Source organism: Hippopotamus amphibius, chromosome 15, assembly GCF_030028045.1.
Source record: "Hippopotamus amphibius kiboko isolate mHipAmp2 chromosome 15, mHipAmp2.hap2, whole genome shotgun sequence".
Taxonomy (NCBI): Eukaryota; Metazoa; Chordata; class Mammalia; order Artiodactyla; family Hippopotamidae; genus Hippopotamus; species Hippopotamus amphibius.
The window spans coordinates 69,507,911-69,527,205 of NC_080200.1; the positions used below are offsets into that span (position 1 = coordinate 69,507,911).

Genomic DNA, 19,295 nt, shown 5'->3' on the forward strand with positions numbered 1-19,295 from the left:
CCCCCTGACCCGGAAGCGCCGGCGCCGGCGCGCGGGTCACTTCCGGCCGCGGCGCCCGCTTCCGGCGCGGCCGGGGGAGCTCGGCAGGCGAGGCGGGCGGCGAGCCGGGCCCGAGGGGGCGGTGGCCACGCTCCGGCCGGGCTCGCTGCTGCGCTCGGAGCCGCAGCCATGGGCAAGAAGCACAAGAAGCACAAGACCGAGTGGCGCTCGTCGTACGAGGGTGAGGCGGCGGGCGCGCCTGGTGACGCCGGGCGGGCCGGCGTTCGCGATGGCCCGGGTCCCCGGGACGAGGCTGGGGGTCCCGGGGCCGCGGCTCTCAGGCGGCCGTGTCGCCCTGGCCGCACGCTGCAGAAGGGCGCCGGGGATCTTGGCTGTCCCTCGTCCGTATTTCCCGCGGTCTCCTCCCGCCTTTCCCGCCGGTGCCCTGGTCCCGCAGCGCCTGGGCCCCGTGCCCGGGACGCCGCCCGAGGGCTGCTGCAGGACAGGAGGGCTGCCCAGGGGCCAGCAGCTGGGGGCAGGCGGCCGGGCGCCTGGGCCCCAGGCGGGGTCTGCCTGCTCCTCCCGGACAGCGGCCCGGAGGCCTCCTCCCTGCAAGGGGCGCGCACCCCCGCCGCTTCGCACCCACCGCCATTCTTCTCCGATGGTTTTGGCTCCCTGCTGCCCGCCTCCTCTCGGCTGATCCCCCCACCTTCCTGGACCTCGGTGTCCTCCCCGTAGCACCCCACCTTGGGCCCGCCCGACCGCCGGGGCAGCGGTGTGCGCCTCCGAGCGCCCTGAGCGCCCACGGTGAAGGCTGCCTCCGTGTTCGCAGACTATGCAGACAAGCCCTTGGAGAAGCCCCTGAAGCTGGTCCTCAAGGTTGGAGGAAGCGAAGTGACGGAGCTCTCGGGCTCCGGCCACGACTCCAGTTACTACGATGACAGGTCAGATCATGAGCGGGAGAGGCACAAGGAGAAGAAGAAGAAGAAGAAGAAGAAGTCGGAGAAGGAGAAGCACCTAGACGATGAGGAAAGGAGGAAGCGAAAGGTGAGGGGCAGACGGAGCGGGGGCTTCTTGGCCTCAGGAAGGGGGTTTGCAGCGGGGCGCAGCCTGCAGGGTCAGGCGCTTCTGTTCTGGCTCTTCGTGCATCATTTCTTGCCTGGCCTGGGCGGGGGTGGGGGGCGGTCTGGAGTAAGAAGAGTCTTTGCGAGAGGGCTCTTCTCTCTCAGCTTCCCCTGAGAAAAGGAGATTTGTTGAAAACTGCCTCATTGCTCTCGCTGCCCTGACCCTGCCTCGCAGGAAGAGAAGAAGCGGAAACGGGAAAAGGAACACTGTGACACAGAGGGAGAGGTGGACGACTTTGATCCCGGGAAGAAGGTGGAGGTGGAGCCGCCCCCTGACCGGCCCATCCGAGCGTGCCGGACACAGCCAGGCGAGTGGCGGCATTCTCGGGGGCGTCCTGGAGCTTTGGAGCTGGCCGCTGTGAGGCAGCGGTTGGCGTCCCGCCCCTCGGCTCCTGGGAGACACATAGGAAGGAAGAAACAGTGATCTCTCTTCCAGGGCCTCACGCAGCGTAGCTGGAGGGACCTGAGGTCCTCGCCATCCTCTCCGAACGTCCAGGGCAGGGCTTGGCCCACCGCTGCTCCTGGCCTTTTTTTTCAAGTACGAGAGCTAATAAGAAGCTTATCGTGGCCGGGAGGAGGCTCGTGCTGGCATCAGGTGTTCAGGCCTTCAGGTCTCTTGGGAGCTGTGCTGGCTCCAGCAGAGGAAGGCCTCTGGAATGCTCGGACCCTCTGATCCGCCTGTGGTCACTTCCCTCACAGGTGTTCAGGTTGTCGGGAGGCAGTTCTCCAGGTGTTTCTTTCTTGACCTGGGGTCTGACCACAATTGACGTGTTGGGGGAGGTGAAAGGTATTGCATTGCAGTCGTGGGGCTACTGTTTCCTGGCGGTGCTCTCGCGTGGGAGTCATCACCACGGGGACAGGTGGGACTCGACCGCTGGGCCTGTTGTGGAGCAGAGGAGGTCAGGCACAGAGCAGCGCTCCCTCAGGAGGGCTCATCTGTGAAGTCACTGCCGTCCCTGTAATTGCCCGCTGACTCTGCGTGACCGCCTGTCTGAGGCCACATGTTTAGCAGCTTCCCCATGAAGCTCATGACCAGATGATGTTCTCTTGGACCTGTCCTGGTCACTCTCAAGAGTGTCACTCTTGGGACCCACTGGTGTGCACTCTTGTTTCCCTTCAGCCCTGGGGTGTGCCATTTCCCCAAGGAGCCCTCGTGAGCAGGGCGTTCAGAATCCCACATCTGAGCGCTGGGTGTGGGCCTTGGGGGCGCGGTAGGGAAGACCATTGACATACATCCTCTTGTGGAAGGAAACCTGCGCTGCCCTCTGTGTTCACATTCCCTGAAAGCCGTGTTTTTCACGCTGTGGCCCAGAGGTGCAGTTAACAAGTGGAGTCCTCGCAGGAACCCCCATGTATATCCCCATTTTACAGATGAACAGGCGTGACTGGACGTTTAGGACCCTAGACGGTATCAGTGCGTCCAGGGTCAGTTTCTTTGTCCAGAGCCTTCGTTTACTTCTTCATACCTCGTGTGCAGCGTCCCAGGCCCAAGAGTGCTAGGGGCTAGAGACGGTGATGAGTTTTAGAGGGCGCTGGCAGTCTGAGGGGAGGGAGACCAGTGCTGTGGGTGCCCTTTTCCACCCCACTCAGCTTTGTGGGGTCTGCTTATCTTTACATCCAGTTCTCATTTGAACCTAAAGCATTGCGGAACAGGAACTAGATAAACAAGTGCTGTGAAATTGGAATTTTCTCTGCGGTGAAGTGGTATCAACATCCTTTTGTTCAATTTAATTTTTTTACTTTTTAAATTGTCAGCTGAAAATGAGAGCACGCCTATTCAGCAGCTACTAGAGCACTTCCTCCGCCAGCTGCAGAGGTAAAGAGCATCTCTAAAGAGCTCGTGTGGGGGCAGCCGGGTGTCTTCTCTCTGTGGTGATCTTGCTTCTTGCCCCACCCCTGTCACCTTGAAGCAAGCACTTCACCTTCACTGGCGGGAGGAGCGGGGGATGTGAGTGGGAGCAGAGCCGGGAGGGCTCGGGCCACCTCCTGCCCCATCTGCTCTGAGTCGGCACCAGGTGGCAGATGCCCGCAGGCAGAGTCACGGCAGAGGCCGGGACGGTCGTTTTGGAATTTTCTGCGTATCCAAAACACCACAATTTTAAAGAGCGTGAAAGAAACAATCTTACAATTTGGTTAATTGTATCAGATTTTTTACTGTGTGGGGGTTTGGGCAGAAATTTAGATTTCAGGGTTTTTCCAGGTTAAATAAAGATGTTTGTGTTTTCAGAAAAGATCCTCATGGATTTTTCGCTTTTCCCGTCACGGATGCAATTGCTCCTGGCTATTCGATGATCATAAAGCATCCTATGGATTTTGGCACGATGAAAGACAAAATCGTAGCTAATGAGTACAAGTCAGTCACGGAGTTTAAGGTGAGTTCATTTCAGCTCCTGGAGTAACTGTTAGGAAGCGCCACGTGTCTTCACGTCCAGCAGACACTTCGTGCTTCTTAGGTTGTCTCCAGTTGCAAGTTTTTGAGGGTGTTTCTGTGTTGGGTAGATGTTTCGCAAACCTAGGGGTTGGTTATAATTTTCTCTGTGTTTTGGTCTAGAAGCTGACCCATATGTTGTGTGCTAGTAGATGTGTGTTTTTTTTAAGTTACTGTTTTGGCATAAACGGACATGTTGGGTCAAGCAAAGATGTGTTCGTTTTCGCCTGGCTCCGGAATGGGTATTTTTAGAAACATAACTTTCCTGATCTTAATGACCGAGAGCTTAAATTTTCTAGAATAAGAAACTGTCACGTCTGCGGGGTCCTAGCTCTCTGTTTCTCAGCACTGGCAATGGAGGCTGAAAGGTGCTCGTTGGCTCTCAGACGCAGGGGAGAGGAAACTGCTTGACGACGCCGACAGTGACGTCGTTTAGGAAAAGGCATTAGGTTTCTTTCTCAGCTTCCGATTACTTTGGAAAAGCTTGACTCTTTTTACTTACTGGAGACCTTACTGAAATGGTTTGCTGACCTGCAGAAAGAGCACAGCAGACTAAAGGGAGGGTGGGAGAAAAGGAGTTTTCGTAGGAAGGTCAGGCAGTGCCCGTGTGAGCAGGTGGTTAACGATAACCTGCGTCCTAGAGTCGACTGTCTACCTGCGAGCCCCTAATTGGGTCGCTCGCCCAGTGACAAAGCCAAGATGTGTCCTCCAGAGAGTGTTCTGGACTTTACGGCCTCAGCCCCAGCCCAGGGGAAACGCTTGGTGAGGACTCCAGGTGGCACCTGCTCCATTAGCAGTCACGGTCCATCCTGAGGTCTGACTTACCTGTGACAGGTGTACCTTAAGTAATTTGGCTAGGGTGATAAAATACTGATACTTCAGAGCATTTACGTTTAATGTAAGTTGTTTGCCAAGGCTCTCCTTATTTTAGGAGTAAGTGTTTTAGAAAAACCATTAGAGATGGTACTAGAGTGACTGTCTGTAGACAGAATTTTAAATTCTATGGAAAATCCCCAGAGATAGAGGACATGCCCACCTCTCAGTTCATCCCTCAGCTCTTGCTTGAAAGAACCGGTTGTTGGTTCTTGTCCCTCTTAGTGTCCGAATTCCTTCCAAAGGGAGGGAAGAGGGTGGCTCAGGAAGAGTGGGGGGAGCCAGGCTGTTACTCCCGTGGAATGTGTGTGTCCCGTTCAGGAAGAAGTTACACACTTTGGCAAGCTTCTCACTGGAATATTTTTCATGCAAGTAAAGACCATTGAACAGTTAAGAAAATTGCTCAGAACGTTTTTAAAAGTTATTCTTTAATTATTCAGCCCTAAAAAAGAATGAAATATGACCATTTGTAGCAATGTTGGATGAACCTAGAGGTGATCATACTAAGTGAAGTATGTCAGACGAAGACAAACGTTACGTCACTTACATGTGGACTGTAAATTCCTCAAGTGAGTCTATACAGGAGCCAGAACCAGAGGCGTAGAAAACAGTTACAGGCACAGAGGGGAGGTGCAGGGAGGCCTCGCAGATACAGGCTATCGTACATGAAGCAGCCAGGCACCAGGGGTTTACTGTGCAGAGCAGGGAACTGCACTTCATGTCTTGTGATAACCTGTGATGGAAACTAGTCTGTAAAAGTTTGTATAAATAAAAAAGATTACTGTTTGAATGAGAGCCCAGTTGTTTCTCACTCTGTGTTCAGCCTCTTCCTTTTGGTCTCTTTTGGTTGGAATCTTAACTCTTTGTTATTCTCTGTGGTGTTTCCCACTTGACGAATTCTTTTTCTTTCCTTTTCAGGCAGATTTCAAACTGATGTGTGATAACGCAATGACGTACAACAGACCAGACACCGTGTACTACAAGTTAGCCAAGAAGATCCTCCACGCGGGCTTTAAAATGATGAGCAAAGTAAGGGGCCCTCTGACAGCCAGTGAGGCGCCCCTCCCCTGCTCCCCTCCCCGTCTCCTGCTCCCCTCCCCCTCTCCTCCCCTGCTCCCCTCCCCCTCGCCTCCCCTCCTCCCCTCCCCCCCTCCCCCTCCTCCCCTCCCTCCGCCTCCTCCCCCTCCTCCATGGTCCTTGCACCTAAACAGAAACTCACAGTGACCGACATGCTTCCATCCATCCACCCCGGCCACGGCGTGCACCCCTGCTCTAGGGTAGCCCCCAGCCAGCGCCCTCCCCACGCCCCTCTCCGCAGGCGCGCCCTGCTCTGTTCCTGCGCCAGCCGCAGGGCTCCTGTAGGGCTGGTGCGGAGTTCCAGACCTGTCAGTGGTGCAGGGTTGCAGCCTGCATTGCGGGTCTGCTTTCCTCTCTGGATCCAGGCGGCCATCCCGGCCATCCCGGGTGGCTTCCCGACCTGTCCCGTGAGCCAGGCCGCATGGGTCACACGTCAAGGACCACGCCTTGCGCCTGACCAGCCCGTAGGTGAGGTGCGGCCCCGCTGGCTCTGACCGCTCCCGGCTGGTTGGCACACCCTTTGGTGCCAGCCCCCGTGGAAGGTTAGCCATTAGGCCAGGTGAGGCTGTGGCCACCCACCCCATCCCATCGCCATGGCGCCTTGGCTGGAGGGAGAGGTAAAGCCCCTGCTGCTCTGTCCTTTCTGATTCTAGGAGCGGCTCTTAGCTTTGAAGCGCAGCATGTCGTTTATGCAGGACATGGATTTTTCTCAGCAGGCAGCTCTTTTGGGCAACGAAGATACAGCTGTCGAGGAGCCTGTTCCCGAAGTTGTGCCCGTACAAGTAGAAACTGCCAAGAAATCCAAAAGGCCGAGTAGAGAAGCCATCAGGTAAAGGCCAGCCCGCCTTGGGGCCCAGGCTCCGCGGGAAGTGGGTGAGGGAGGGGCTGGGCCTCCTGGGTCCGTGCAGCCAAGCGGACGGGCCGCCTGCACCGCTGGCGAGAGAGCCTGCTCTTCGGACGCTGAGGCCCGCCCCCGGTCTCTCAGGGCAGCTGGGAGAGACCCTGGGCCCCGTGTTCAGAGGGAAGCAGTCCTTCTTCCCTGCCCTCCTCGAGAGTGAGGTGGCCGTGGCTGTGCCGGGAGAGTCAGAAGACCCTGGGCCCTGGGTCCGTTGTGAGGGGCACGGCTCTCTGCTCTGTGACCCACACTCTCCACGTGCCGGTGCGCGGTGACTTGTCCTGGAGAAGAGTCACTGTCACCCTGACGGACCCCCGCCGGCCACACGCACGCTCTGTCCCAGGTGTGGCTCTCCAGGCTCAGCGGTTTGGCCCCGTGGTGTCCACGGCTGACCGGTCATCGCTATTCCCACGTCCATGCCGTGTGAATGTGTGTTGACCCTTCACTCCCAAGACGTCCCCTCCCACATAGGACGCTTGTGGAGACCTGCGCTTGCCTGTCGCAGGCTCGGGGGGTGCCGTTGTGCTGCTCTGAGCGGACAGTGTGCGTGCGGGGTGGGGGGGCAGGGGCCTCCCCTGGCGAGCTGCCCGCTCCTGTAGCTGTGAAGCTGGGGGCGCGAGGGCCCCAGGAGGGCACGCCCCGCCCCCCGGCTCCTTGGAGGGGCTCCACCCTCTGCTTCTAGACCCTTCCGTGGGGGGGGGGCACCTCCCTCGGATGCTGGCGGCCAGCTCCTCCGCCCCTGCGGTCTCCGGCGCCCCGGGGGCCGCCCTGCAGCCCCAGCCCCGCGCGGGACTGTAGTCACTGCCTCTGCCGGCGCCTCCAGCCACGCTGTAAGCAGCGAGGCTCCTGTTGCTCTTAAAGTGACCGAGATACGTAGCCGAGACAGCAGAAGCGTGGAGCATCCGCTCGGCTGTACTTTCTCGGCGTGGAGGAGGCGCTGGAGGTGGAAGGGAGGGAGTTGAAGGGCGCGCTGCGCTGCCCCGCCAGCCCGCCCCGCGCGGGCGTGAGGGCCGGGCCGGGCCGCGGGGGGGGGGTGAGTGTGCCCGCGCGCCGCCCGTGACTCCTGCCCGTGCCTGCCTCGTAGCTGCGTGTTTGAGCCTGAAGGAAACGCCTGCAGCCTGACCGACAGCACCGCGGAGGAGCACGTGCTGGCCTTGGTGGAGCACGCAGCCGACGAGGCCCGAGACAGGATCCGCCAGCTCGTCCCCGGCGGCAAGGTAGCGCTCCCCGACGGGGCGGCCGTCACCGTCGCGAGGTCGGCCCGTCCTCCGGCATCTGGTCCCAGCTCTGCTAGCGTCCCGGCAGTGCCGCGGTCACCGAGGGGTCAGCGCCTCGTCCCCGCTGGCCGTTGCAGCCTGCTGGCCTGTCTCCTGCAGGGCAGGGAGGGACTCCGGGGGCACCTCAGGGGACGGGAGTGGTGTGTCCTGTGCGGGTCACGTGCCGGCAGAGGCGTTAACCTCCGTCTCTGGACCGAGGCCAAGCCGGCAGGCCTCTCTGCCGTGGGTGCCTCCTTTCTCCCGTGTGCTCACGTGTCTGTGTGCCCCTGCGGCCCCTTGTGGGTCTGAGCCAGGTGTGAGCCTGTGCAGAGCGCTGCTGGTCCTCACAAGGGGCCCTGCCATCCTCTGAGCACCTCCTCTCTGACGCGGAAGGTGTCCTAGTTCTGCGCATCCGGTAGAAAGCGTGAGTCCGGTCCGCGTGCCGCTTCAGACTTCCTAGCAGCTGTGCTGGCGAGGACACAGGCGAGATCAGCCCTCGTGTTTGATTTGACCTGATGTGTCTAAAATTTTGTTTCAGCGTGCAGTCTGTGTAAAAGCTTATTAGGAGGTTACATTTTTTAGGTAGTAAGTCTGTGAAATATGCGTTGGATTTTAACGTAAAGAATTGTGAAGTGGTAACGGTTTGGATGTGTTGGGTTATGTAAGATACGTTGTGTTTTACATCACCTGTTTATTTTCGGTGTGCCTTCTAGAAAGTTTGAAGTTGCCCGTGTGGCTCACGTGGTAGTTCTCTCTGTTGAGCCCTCTTGTCTGCGCTCCTGTGGCCCTTCAGCCCTGGAGTCAGTGTTTCTCCAAGGAGCCCTGGTTCCCTAGTGGAGAGTGGCATCCCAGACCTAGACCCGGGCCCTGGTGGACAGGGCTAGGACGGCCCCATCCATCCGTACGGCTTGTACAGACGTCTCTGTTACGTTCACCGAAAACCGTGTTTTCACCCTGAAACCTCCAATTTCGTCCAGCACCAGTGGGTCTGCTTTGCTTTTTTTCCTTTCAGTGGTTCAGCAGTGAGAAACCCGACTTGTGTCACCCGTCTCCATCCCTTCCACCCCCGTGCCCTGCTCACCCTGCTCGGACACTGGGCACACGACCCGCACGGCTGCCTCCCCTTCCTGGGCCTTCCCGGCGGCCTGTGCGGGGGCTGCTCTTGTGTGGAGGTTGGCTTTCAAACGGAGATGAATTCCCACGTGTGTTAGAGGTGGAGCCTCTGGTCTCCTTGACCAGGTCCTGTTCCAGCTTGCTCTGTTCAGGCTTCTGGCTGCTGGAAAGGCCGTCTCCAGGTTCCGTTCTCTGTCTTAAAGCTCCTGTTAGAAGCGGTCCCGAGGAGCCCGTCTCAGAAGTTCCTAGGTTGCACACATGTGCACGTGGTTGTTTGTTTGTGGGGAAATAAGAAACTTTGTGGCCTTTCGGGATTCAGGCCCTCCTCCGAGGCCTTTGCTCCGTGGCGCCTCGGTGGAGCCCTGGGCCGGGGCGCAGGCCGGCCGGGGAGCAGGTGCTCAGGTGTGCGTCTTTGCAGATGGGCTACCTGAAGAAGAACGGGGACGGGAGCCTGCTCTACAGCGTGGTCAACACGGCCGAGCCCGACGCCGACGGTGGGTGGCCCACGCGCTCTCCTCGCCTCCTTCCTGCTCGGTGACCTTGCCACCTCCAGCCCGCCCGAGGCGCCCCTTTGCCCTGGTCCCGACGCCGTGCGGGAGTGTAGACAAGGGTGTGTCTGGTTTCCCGCACAGCGGGACGCAAGTGTGGCCCGTGGACGGCAGGCGGCTGTCCCATGGGGGCTGAGACGCTGGTCAGACCTTTTGGGCCAAGGGCCCCAGAGACGCCAGCAGCCCTGGGTCACGCTCCCCACAGCTGCGGCGATGCCGCGGGGGCCGGGTTTGCCGCTCAGCCCATCTGAGGCTGCTTCGTCGTACCCGGTCGCTGAGCTCTCTCCGCCCTCGTGCCTCGTGACTTGCATGAGGCGGGCGTCTGCCCACACAGCCCATTTGGTAATCACATCGGAAGGTTTCGAAGGAGGCGTGAGCTCCCTGGAAAGAGCATCCACGCAACCTGTGTGGTCACGGCTGTGGTCTGTGGTCTTAAAGGGCTTTTGTGTTTTTTCCATCTCGTGGAAAAGTATTTCAAAGGCACGTCACACACACGGCAGGAAACACTCCCCTGTCCTCACCGCTGAGGGTGTGGGGCGGCGCCCACGGCGCTCTGCCCCGCTGCCACGTGAGCAGGGTCCCTCAGTGTCCTCGATGGGTGCGGAGGACAGGCGCTGGCTGCCGCCTTTGACCTGCGGCTGGAGTGAACTGTCACGTCCTCGACAAGAGGAAACAGGCGAGCTGGTCGACACGTAGACCGTGAGGCTGAGGTTCAGACTGGAGGTTGAGGGGTCCTGCTCAGGTCACCCGAGCGGCCTGAAAGGCGGATTCAATGTAGGAACTGCCCGCAGGACCCTCTGGAGTCGGGGGCTGTCCTGTTGCTCTTGTGACATGTGGACCGGGGTCTCTTGGAGGTGGCAAGCGGGGGCCTGGGTTTGGGAAGGCTGTGGTGCTGTGCGGTGGGCAGGTGGTGGGCCCGTGGTTGCGTGAGCTGCGGGGTGACTGTGCGGTGAGGTCGCGGTGCAGCCGGTTGGTAGATCGGGCTGTGGGTGGTCACAGGGGGGTGCGGGGAGCCCCAGGCCCGCTCTCCCGCGGGCACGCGCTGCGGCCTGGGGGCTCTGGGGCCGCCTGCTCACGGCTCCGGTCCCCTTGCAGAGGAGGAGACCCACCCGGTGGACCTGAGCTCGCTGTCCAGCAAGCTGCTGCCCGGCTTCACCACCCTGGGCGTCAGGGAGGAGCGGAGGAGCAGAGGTGAGCGTCCCCGGTGCCCCTGGCTCCCGTGTGGGCGCTGCATCTGGTCCCGGGTTTGAATCTCATCACGTTGTCTGGTCACGTGACGTGATGGGAGTCAGGAGCCCCGTGGGTGGGCGCCGGTGCGGCCACCTGCTCCAGGGGGCCTCCCCCTGCACCTGGTGGCCGCCCTCCGTGGCCGTGGCAGTCGGTGGTGCAGTTGACATCACCTCTGACAGACTGTCACGTGTCCTCCACGTGGGGGGTTGTGACGCTGCCGTGTGTGCGCGAAGGTCTCCCGAGACGCGGTGGCTGGGGTGGGGGCGGGGCAGGGTGGCGCGGGGTTCTTGCTGGGCGCTCTGGTGTGCACGACCTCGGCCGTCCCTGGGATGCGCTGCGCAGGGCGTAGCCTGCCTGTGCCCGCGTCTCTGACACCACCACCCCCCACCCCCCCCCAGTCACCTTCCTCTCCGGAGCCAGCACCGCGCTCTCCACGCACAACAACTCCGTGTTCGGCGACTTGAAGTCCGACGAGGCGGAGCTGCTGTACTCAGCCTACGGAGACGAGACGGGCGTGCAGTGCGCGCTGAGGTGGGCCTGCTTGCGGGTGGGGGCGGGGGCGGGCGTCGGCCCCAGCAGTGGGTCCCGTTATTTCCAGTAAACCAGTGAGGCTGCTGCCGGCGGCCATGAAGGTCAGGCCACTGGGTCGGGGTTTTGAGGCCGTGACGGTCCAGGCCGGAGGCCGTAGAGGCCCGTGTGTGATGGCCGTGCGCGGCCAGGGAGCACCGGGTCCACGGCCGTCCGGGGGCGCCTCGTGGCCGTGCTGTGGCTCAGGTCGCCAGAACAGCGGCTGAACGACACATGTCGCCTCCGGTGCAGGGGCGGGCAGGGCGGCTCCTGCGGCCTCGCCCCTCTGCGTGCAGACGCCGCCCCCCGCCTCCAAACCCGTGTGCTCTGCGCGTGTGTCCTGAGCCCTTTGGGGACACCCAGCACACGAGGTCAGGCCCACTTTAAAGACTTGGGTTTCGCTTAGTCACCTTTAAAAGGTCCCATCTGCAAACACAGTCAGGTTCTGAAGTGTTGGGGCTCAGGGCCTCCACGTGTGAATTTGAAGAACACACAGCAGGAGATCAGTTGGCCTCTAATACAGTAAATGAACACCTGGCCCCGGCTTTTGAGCAAAAGAAGACGTGAAGGTAGAAGAGCGAGGGGGACCTGCTGGTGGGGAGGCTGGTGTCCCCCGTGGTGGCCCCTCCCCGGCCCACAGCGCGGCGGCTGCGCTCCCCGTGACTCAGGCAGTACGTGCAGCCAGACCGAGAGGCCGGTGGGTCCCGGGCCTCGCAGGCCGCCCAGGAGAGCCGGCGCTGGCCTGGCCTGAGGCTGCGCCCTTCAAGGTGCCAGTGCCCCAGCCCCTGGGAGAGTTCCCTCCCGGCCCGGCGTCCCTCCCGGGGCTCCTGGTGGAGGCCCTCCGGCCCGCGGCCCTCGCCCCGCGGGAAGGCCTTTGCCCAGCTCTGCTGCCTGGGCTGTGGGTTCTGTCCCCGCCTCCTTTCCAAACGTGCTGTTTAGTCGTGTCTTGGATTTTGAAGCTCTCCTACGGTCCAGAAATCACAGTGACACTCGAGGTGCGTGTAGGGAGTCTTGCTCCCCGCCCCCCGCCGGAGGGTGGAGCCCTCCTCCGCGCGCGCCTCAGTCTCCTCGTGTTTCTGAACCCGACACAAGCAGACACGAGGCTGTGCTTTCATAACAGCCCGAGGTGCGTAGGGGTGCGCACACGTTCTTCACTTTGTTTTCTCTTCAGCTCTTTTGGGTCGTGGGCTGCTCCGACAGAGCCTGTGGTCCACTCCCCCTCTGGGAGGGCCGTAGCGCTCGGCGAGAGCCCGTCCTGTGGGGGGGCGTCTGGGGTGTGCCGCCAGCGCGGGGAGGGGGCGCGAGCGTGGGTCCAGCCTGTTCTCTCGCGGCCCCTCCCAGCCTGCAGGAGTTCGTGAAGGATGCTGGGAGCTACAGCAAAAAGCTGGTGGACGACCTCCTGGACCAGATCACAGGCGGGGACCACTCGCGGATGCTCTTCCAGCTGAGGCAGGTGGGCGCGCTGGGCCACTCCTGTGCCCGACCGGGTGCGGGGAGCGTGCTGTTTTCAGGTGACCGGTAGTTGTTATTTACTCCTTGTTTTTCCTTTACTTATCTTTCAGAGAAACTTACTAAGTTTAGCCACAGGCTGTTTTGTTTTTCTAACGTGTGACTTTCCTCTTTGGTTCTGCACCCCTGGGGCTGCACACACAGGTTGGGGTGGTCTCACTCCTCTGTGTCCACCTCGCTGCAAGGTGGTCTCGTGAGTCAGGCCCGTGGGCCGGGTGGTGGCCTCGCTCTGTCTGTGACCCGCGAGGGCCAGCTCAGAGCAGCAGGTGTGCCGCTGTCACCTCACGGCTGGGCGACTGGATGAGTCATCCTTCTGTGCGAGACTTGTGGAAAACCGGTTCTGGTCTGTTCTGCTTTGCAGAGGAGAAGCGTCCCGGCAAAGCCTCTGGATGAAGTGAAGGTGAGTTTGGTGGATGACACAGGGAAGACCTAATCACTCAGGTGCCTGTGAGGACAGTTGTGTTTGGCTTTTGAAGTGGGACGGTTGAGAAGCGCTTCGTGTTGTTTTCTTTGGAAGCTGGCTAAGCTGTCGTTGAGGACGGTTAAGGTGTGGTCCCCGCACCCCGACTGATGGCCTGGGCAGAGGGCGTGGGCACAGCACATTCCTCCAAGCCAGACAGTGGGGTTTACGGGCCGGGGGGGGAGCCTGCAGGGCGAGCGGGGGTCTTCCTGTCCTCCCGGAGGGTGGCCTCACCGGCGGGCACGTGCTGCCGGCAGGGGCATCCGGGGCCTCGCCCGGGCGCAGGGTGGGCGCTCTCGCAGGAAACGTCTGCTCTGGCCCTGCCCTTGAGTGATCGGCGCACGTGTGGTCCCCGGCTTTGAACACAGCCTGTGTGGACGGAGGCACTAGGACCTGGGCAGTGCATGGGGGCCTGGGCTGCAGGGGCCACCTGGGCTCGGTGATGGGGGCCGCCCAGGGGAAAGCGTCAGGTGCCGTCCGGTGGGGGCCCTTTGATGGCAGAATCGGCACGGTTGCCGAGGGCGTCTCTGCCACACGCGCGGGGCAGGCAGGCTCCGCGCGGGGTCTCCGGGTCACGCAGACCTGCGACGTTGGGTGCCGGCCCCACACAGTCTGCAAGGAGCTGGGACGGCCCGCAGGCCACCTTGAGCAGGGCCTCCACGGCTCGGCGCGGAGGAGGGCGCGCGCTGCGCTGGAGTCTGCCGCGCTGCCTGCTGCGTTCCTGGCAGGCCCCTGGCCCTCCGCGTCTGCGGTCTCTCCCAGGTCCCCTCGGCACCTTCGTCACTGGTCCAGGCACAGCCGTCCACCGGGAGCTCACCCTGGGGCCCCTGGGCCGCAGCGTGGACTCCTCGGGGGGCAGGACGCAGCAGGTCGGCCTCCCGCGGCTGGCGGGGCGCTGCTGTCCGCGTCCTCGGCCTGTCTTTTCCTGTCTCACGCTGCTTGTCTCCTGCAGGCTGGGGACCCTCTCGGGGATGGTGGCTGCACCCTGGACCTCATGGCCACGAAGCCCTACCCGGACGTGTCTCTTGACGTCTCCGTGCTCGGCTGTCTGGGTACGTCGTGCCGGGGGCTGGAGGGGTGGCTTGGCCTGGCCCCTCGGCCGCGCGATGACGACCCCTGTCCTCGGGACCCGCGGGTGGCTGGGGCTGGGGCTTGCCTGGCCCTCCTGCCCGACCTCAGGCCCCGTCCTCAGGGGTCGCGCGCGGGCTCCTGCCCCGGTTAGTGTGTCAGCGTGTCACCGCCAGCGCGGCACGCGCCCACCAGACCAGCCCCTCAGGGAGGTCCCTCCCTGCCTCCCGGGTCTCGCGTGCTGGCACGGCCCTCCCGGCTCCTGGTGGCCCGTGGCTTTCGTGGTGCGTCTCTTCCCCTCCCCTTCAGACCTGCTGGACGTGCCGTGCGTCCCCTCAGGCGGTGGTCTCCCCGGGGCAGCTCCCCCGTAGGGCCTGCGGCAGCCACTGGAGACGTCTTTGGCCTCACACGTGGGCCCCGGTGCTTCTGGCCTCAAGTGGACAGAGGCCAGAGGTGCTGCTGAGTGTCCTGAGACCCCAGAAGAGCCCCGCAGGGGTGGCCTGGCCCGCAGTCGGGGCGGAGGCTGGGCCCCAGCCCGCTGTCGGGAGGGCCCTCGTCGCCCCGTCACAGAGCGTGTCAGGCGGACCTCGCTCGCCCCCCGGCCGGGCAGGCGCGCCTTCCGGTTGGGGCGCTCAGACCCTTCACGTTCAGGGCAGCTGTGATAGGCTTGCGTTCCGCCTGCCGCCTGGCTGTCTTCCATCTTCCCAGCTGTTCGGGGGTCCTGGGACCACCCCGAGATCGGGTGATTCCTTAGGACCCTGGGACTCAGCAGGTGGTCGTACTCACGGCTTTTTACAGCAAAACGACAACGTCAAGGACCCCCGAAGGGAGGCGCGCGTGGTGGGGGTGGGGCTGTGCTGCAGGAGAGCAGGCGCCAGCTTCCAGAGCCCTCTCCCCACGGAGCCCCCGCGGGAGCCGTGACCACCAGGCACCCGGTGCCCGGCACGGCCGCAGGCGGAAAGCAGGGCTCCAGCACAGTGCGCACGGGGCACGGACGGCCCGGGCGGCGTCCCTCGGGTGGTGGGGTCCGGCCAGGGGCCGGCCTGGCCGTCGCACCAGCCGTGCTCTTCCTCTCGCTGTGTCTGCTTTCTCCACGTCTCTCGTCTGCGGTGTTTGGTTACAGCAGCCCTGGTTTGCTGTCCTGTAGGCTTGGTCTTCGAGGGTTACGTTTCCTCCCTGGGCCCGGAGGTTTGAGTTTCTGTCAGATGTGGGGCGTCTGGCTCTAGCTGGTCAGAACTCATCTGGGCCCGGTTCCGCCCACTGGCCTTCTTCGGTCTTTTGCCTTCTGCTCGGTCTCGGGGGGTCGCGGACGGAGCCCTGGAGGCGCCGGGTGCTCCTCCCCCCTCAGACCTGCCAGCCCCCGGCCTCGCCGCCCCCACCCTCCTTTCCATCCCAGAAGTGCCCCCGGCTTTTCCCGCGTCTCCCCCTTCTCAGCTCGTTGTGTGGCCTTTGCCTTGTGAACACGTGGCGCGTGTTCCCAGCCGCTGTCCCCGCATCTCCTGTGTGACGCTCCCCCGGTGGGGCCGCACGTCCCCGCTTCTCCACCTGCCTGGTTGCGGTCGGTCGGAGGCAGTGCGTCTGGTCCAGGCCTTTGCGGGTGCGGGGGCTGCCCTGACTGTCCCATCCGGCGTTCTCCCGGGCTGTCTCAGGGCACGGGGCCCGGCGAGTGCAGGGCGAGCGTGGTCCCACCTTGAGGCTGCGCCTGCCTGCCGCGGGCTTGGGCCGCAGGTGATCACGGCGTGTGTGTGGCTTTCGAGCTCCCGCGCGGCCGTCTTCATACCTGCGCAGGGCGGGCTCAGCCGGCCGGGCGTCGTCCTGAGTGCGCGTGGTGACCAGGGAGCGCGGCTGCGGATGGAGGGCACGGGCTGGCCCACGTCCCATCGTCCTGTGTCTGCAGGGAAAGTGAAGAAGGAGCTGGACCACGACGATGGCCACCTGAGCCTGGACGAGACCGCAAAGCTGCTTCAGGACCTGCAGGAGGCACAGGCGGAGCGCGGGGGCTCCCGGCCGTCCTCCAACCTCAGCTCCCTGTCCAACGCCTCCGACAGGGACCAGCACCACCTGGGTGAGGCCGGCCGTGCGCGGAGGGCAGGGGTCGGGCTGAACGAGCCTGGGGCTCCCGGCTCAGGCGGCTGCGTCGAGGTGAAGGGTTTGGGTGGGGCTCAGTCTGTGAATCTGGGGGCTTGGCCGGAAGACACCTCAGGTCATGTGTCAGGAGCAGCCCCGGCCGCCGTGTCCAAGCCGTGGACCTGCCAGCCTCGGGGTGAAGGAAGCGGGGACGTTGGTTTCTTTCTGCTCTTCTTCCTTCTGGTTCTGAAGCAGCGTGAGGAGGAAGGTGTTCCTGCAGGACCCCCGTGTGGGGCGCGCACAGGGCCTTCCTTAGCCTGGGGCCTCCCCTGGAGGGGGCCTGGGGGTGGGCGGGGGTGGGGGGCCGCCGGCCGGGGAGCAGGCGCCTCCTGGCTCCTGGACTGTGCTTGGTCGGACCTTATGCTGCTGTCTTAGTCCCAGACACAGACGCCCGGTTACTCTTTCCACGGGGCCGGTCTTGACTTGGGGTGGGGGGTTGGCGGTGATCAGGCGGAGGTTTGGCTAGAACCGTCTGAGGAGAGGACCAGCGTTTTGGTCCTATTAACCTTGCGATAAAGGCACGTGAAGGAGGTGCCAGGTGACCCTGGGGCGGCTCTAGACATGAGGACCCCAAGGTCCTGGTGGACTCAGGGTAACGGCCTCTCGGGGGGCTGAGGTTGTCGGAGGCCCCGGCCCAGGAAGCGGCAGCCTGGCTGCGTGGAGGCTCAGGACCCCTCTCCAGGGCCATCGGTGGCCCGTCCCTGGGAGCCGCGGCTCTGGTCTGAGGCCCGGGTTCGGCGGACGGCAGCCACGCAGACGCGCGTGTTCCGCGGGGCTCCCGAGCCGCTTGCGGGGCAGGCCCTGGGCTGACGTGCCCCTTCTGCCCCGTACTTGCAGGAAGCCCGTCTCGCCTCAGTGTCGGGGAGCAGCCAGAGGTGACCCACGACCCGTACGAGTTCCTTCAGTCTCCAGAGCCTGCATCCTCCACGAAGAACTAGCCTTGTGGATAGTCCTCCGTTGTTTTTTATTTTTTGAATTTTTATTTGCACATACAGAGTTTTTGTCATGAGACAAAGACTTTGATTTTGTCCCCTTTGGCCTGCGGGAAGCGGCCCGGGGGAGCTGGGGAGTCGTCTGAGGTCACGTCAGCCGCGCTCAGAGCCTACGTGTCTGTGGTCCATCCTGGGTGTCCGGAGAGTGGGGTCACTTGTAAAGGGTGCGTGGTCAGATTCTGTGGAGTGGTCTGTCTCCGAGCTTCTCGGCGGCCGTGTGGACGCACCTGTTCTGCGCGTCTCCTCCGGGAGCGGACGTGGGGGAGTCTGTCTCTGCGAGGGGCCCTGCGTGTTCCCGTCCCGCCTGCGCCCCGCGTCCCGCATTTCCCAGGCGGGTCACGGTGGGGGCCACGTGGGAGCCGGCAGGGAGGGCAGCGCCCCGTTCTCTAAGCCGTGTGCCGAGAGGGGCGCCCTCTGCCCGGAGCTGGCCTGTCCTGCCGGCCTCGGCAAAGGGTCAAGTGTCCGAAAACGCTTTGTTCTGGATGTGTTTACTGGATGCCTGTTTGTATTCACAAAATGTAAATACAGATGTTAATAAAAATATACAAGGAGTGCCGCGGCGCATGGTTGCCTGCGGCGCTGCTGGGGTCCCCTTTCGAGTGACTTCAGGGAACCCCTCGTCGCCCGAGCTTGGCCACGTTCCCTCTTCCTCACATCGTCTCCTGCCGGCCCCTCAGTGTCGGGCCCGGTTCTTGGCTCCGCGGTCACGTCCAGGGCTGCGCCCGTCCCCACGCAGCTTCCTGCCCTGTTCCCGTGCCATGAGATGTAAAACGGGAGCCTCCGTTACCTCGCTGGACGGGGTCAGTCCCGGGAGAGGCGTGCGACCAAGAGGCCGGGGGTCCGTGCCGGGCGCCCGGCGAGCAGGGCTGGCTGCCGTGCCGTCTGGGCAGACACGCGTCTGTGTGGGCACTGGGGGGGGGACGCGGGGCATTTCGCAGGGGAAGCCTCGGGAGCAGCGTGGCTGCTGGCAGCCGGCGAGGAGGCCGTCCGCGGGGCTGGCTGCGGAGGGCCAGAGGGCAGCCGTCCTCCCTGCGTGGGGGTGCCGCCCGCCCCAGGCCCCCGACTTGGCCAGCACCCCGGCTGCAGGGAGGCTGGAAGGGGCAGGGTCTGGATTTCCAGCCCTGGGATGGCGGTGGGCTCTGCCCCCACGGAGGCTCAGGAGGCCGGGGACTCCTGTGCACCCCAGGCGGGGTCTCCACGGCACAGCCCCGTGGGCATGGCCTCTCCCCGGCCTGCAGCCTGAGGTCTCCGGTAGCCGCCAGCCTGACGTGGGGTGGAGCGCTGGAGAACGAGGCCCCTGAGGCAGGACGCGAGGCCCCGGAGCCCCGACCCCCCGAGGCCGTGGTCTCCACCGCTGTGGCCGTGTCAGGTGCGAACGCGCCGCGCTGCAGGTGGCGGGTGTCCTGGGCCCTCGTGCTCACCAGACACAGCCCGGCGCACACAGTGTGCACGGCGGCCCGCCCAGCCACTCAGCCGCACGCCCGCCGCGGAGGAGGGCCCTTCGACCAAGGCCTTCATGTTTCTGTGAACCGCGCTCTCCCGCGTTGCAGCGCGCCCCGTCCCCCCCCGGAACGAGGCCCGCAGCCACTGGCAGCCACGTCCAGGCCCCGCCCCGCCCGGGAAACCGCACTGCTGGTGGTCTCTGCGGCGTCCCCGCCCTGGACGCCGTGCTCACGGGAATGCGCGTGCTCTGCGCCTCTGGGGCCTGTCTCCTCTCACTCGGCGTCGTGGTCAGGGTCACCCACGTTGTCACAGGTGTCCGTGGGGGCCTGCGGGTGACCTGCCCTCACCACAGACCCTGCCGGGGCTCGGGCCACTCCGGGGGGTGTCGTGGCCGTGAAGCGGGGGCCTCTGCCTAAGGAAGCCGGCGGGGTCCCAGCCGAGACCCGCAGGCGCTCTTGTTCAGAGGAACTGCCCAGGGGCCGGGATAGAGGGTGTGACCCGCAGGCCGCACTGGCCAGGGGTGGCTGCGGACCCCCCAGAGAGAGTGACGCAGAGGCTGCTCCGGGAGGCCGCCTGGGCGGAGAGTGCCGCCCGGCCGGCGCCCGG

General features: G+C 63.5%; 1 protein-coding gene across 5 annotated transcripts; it reads left to right on the forward strand.

The window, feature by feature from the left end:
• Nucleotides 1–55: 55 nt before the first annotated feature.
• On the forward strand, nt 56–17,785 carry BRD9 (bromodomain containing 9). Of its 5 annotated transcripts, none has more exons than XM_057709676.1 (16): nt 56–220; nt 812–1,026; nt 1,279–1,411; nt 2,859–2,919; nt 3,331–3,475; nt 5,323–5,433; nt 6,135–6,310; nt 7,461–7,593; nt 9,164–9,239; nt 10,389–10,484; nt 10,922–11,054; nt 12,432–12,543; nt 12,961–12,999; nt 14,012–14,111; nt 16,025–16,192; nt 17,092–17,785. In XM_057709676.1, exons 1-16 carry the CDS (start codon nt 169–171, stop codon nt 17,190–17,192), a joined length of 1,851 nt encoding a protein of 616 aa, XP_057565659.1. In that variant the 5' UTR covers nt 56–168; the 3' UTR covers nt 17,193–17,785. The 5 variants fall into 5 exon arrangements, 3 of the variants coding, with proteins under 3 accessions (XP_057565659.1, XP_057565660.1, XP_057565661.1); XM_057709677.1 differs by having other exon boundaries at nt 6,195–6,310; XM_057709678.1 differs by having other exon boundaries at nt 6,198–6,310.
• Nucleotides 17,786–19,295: the final 1,510 nt, after the last annotated feature.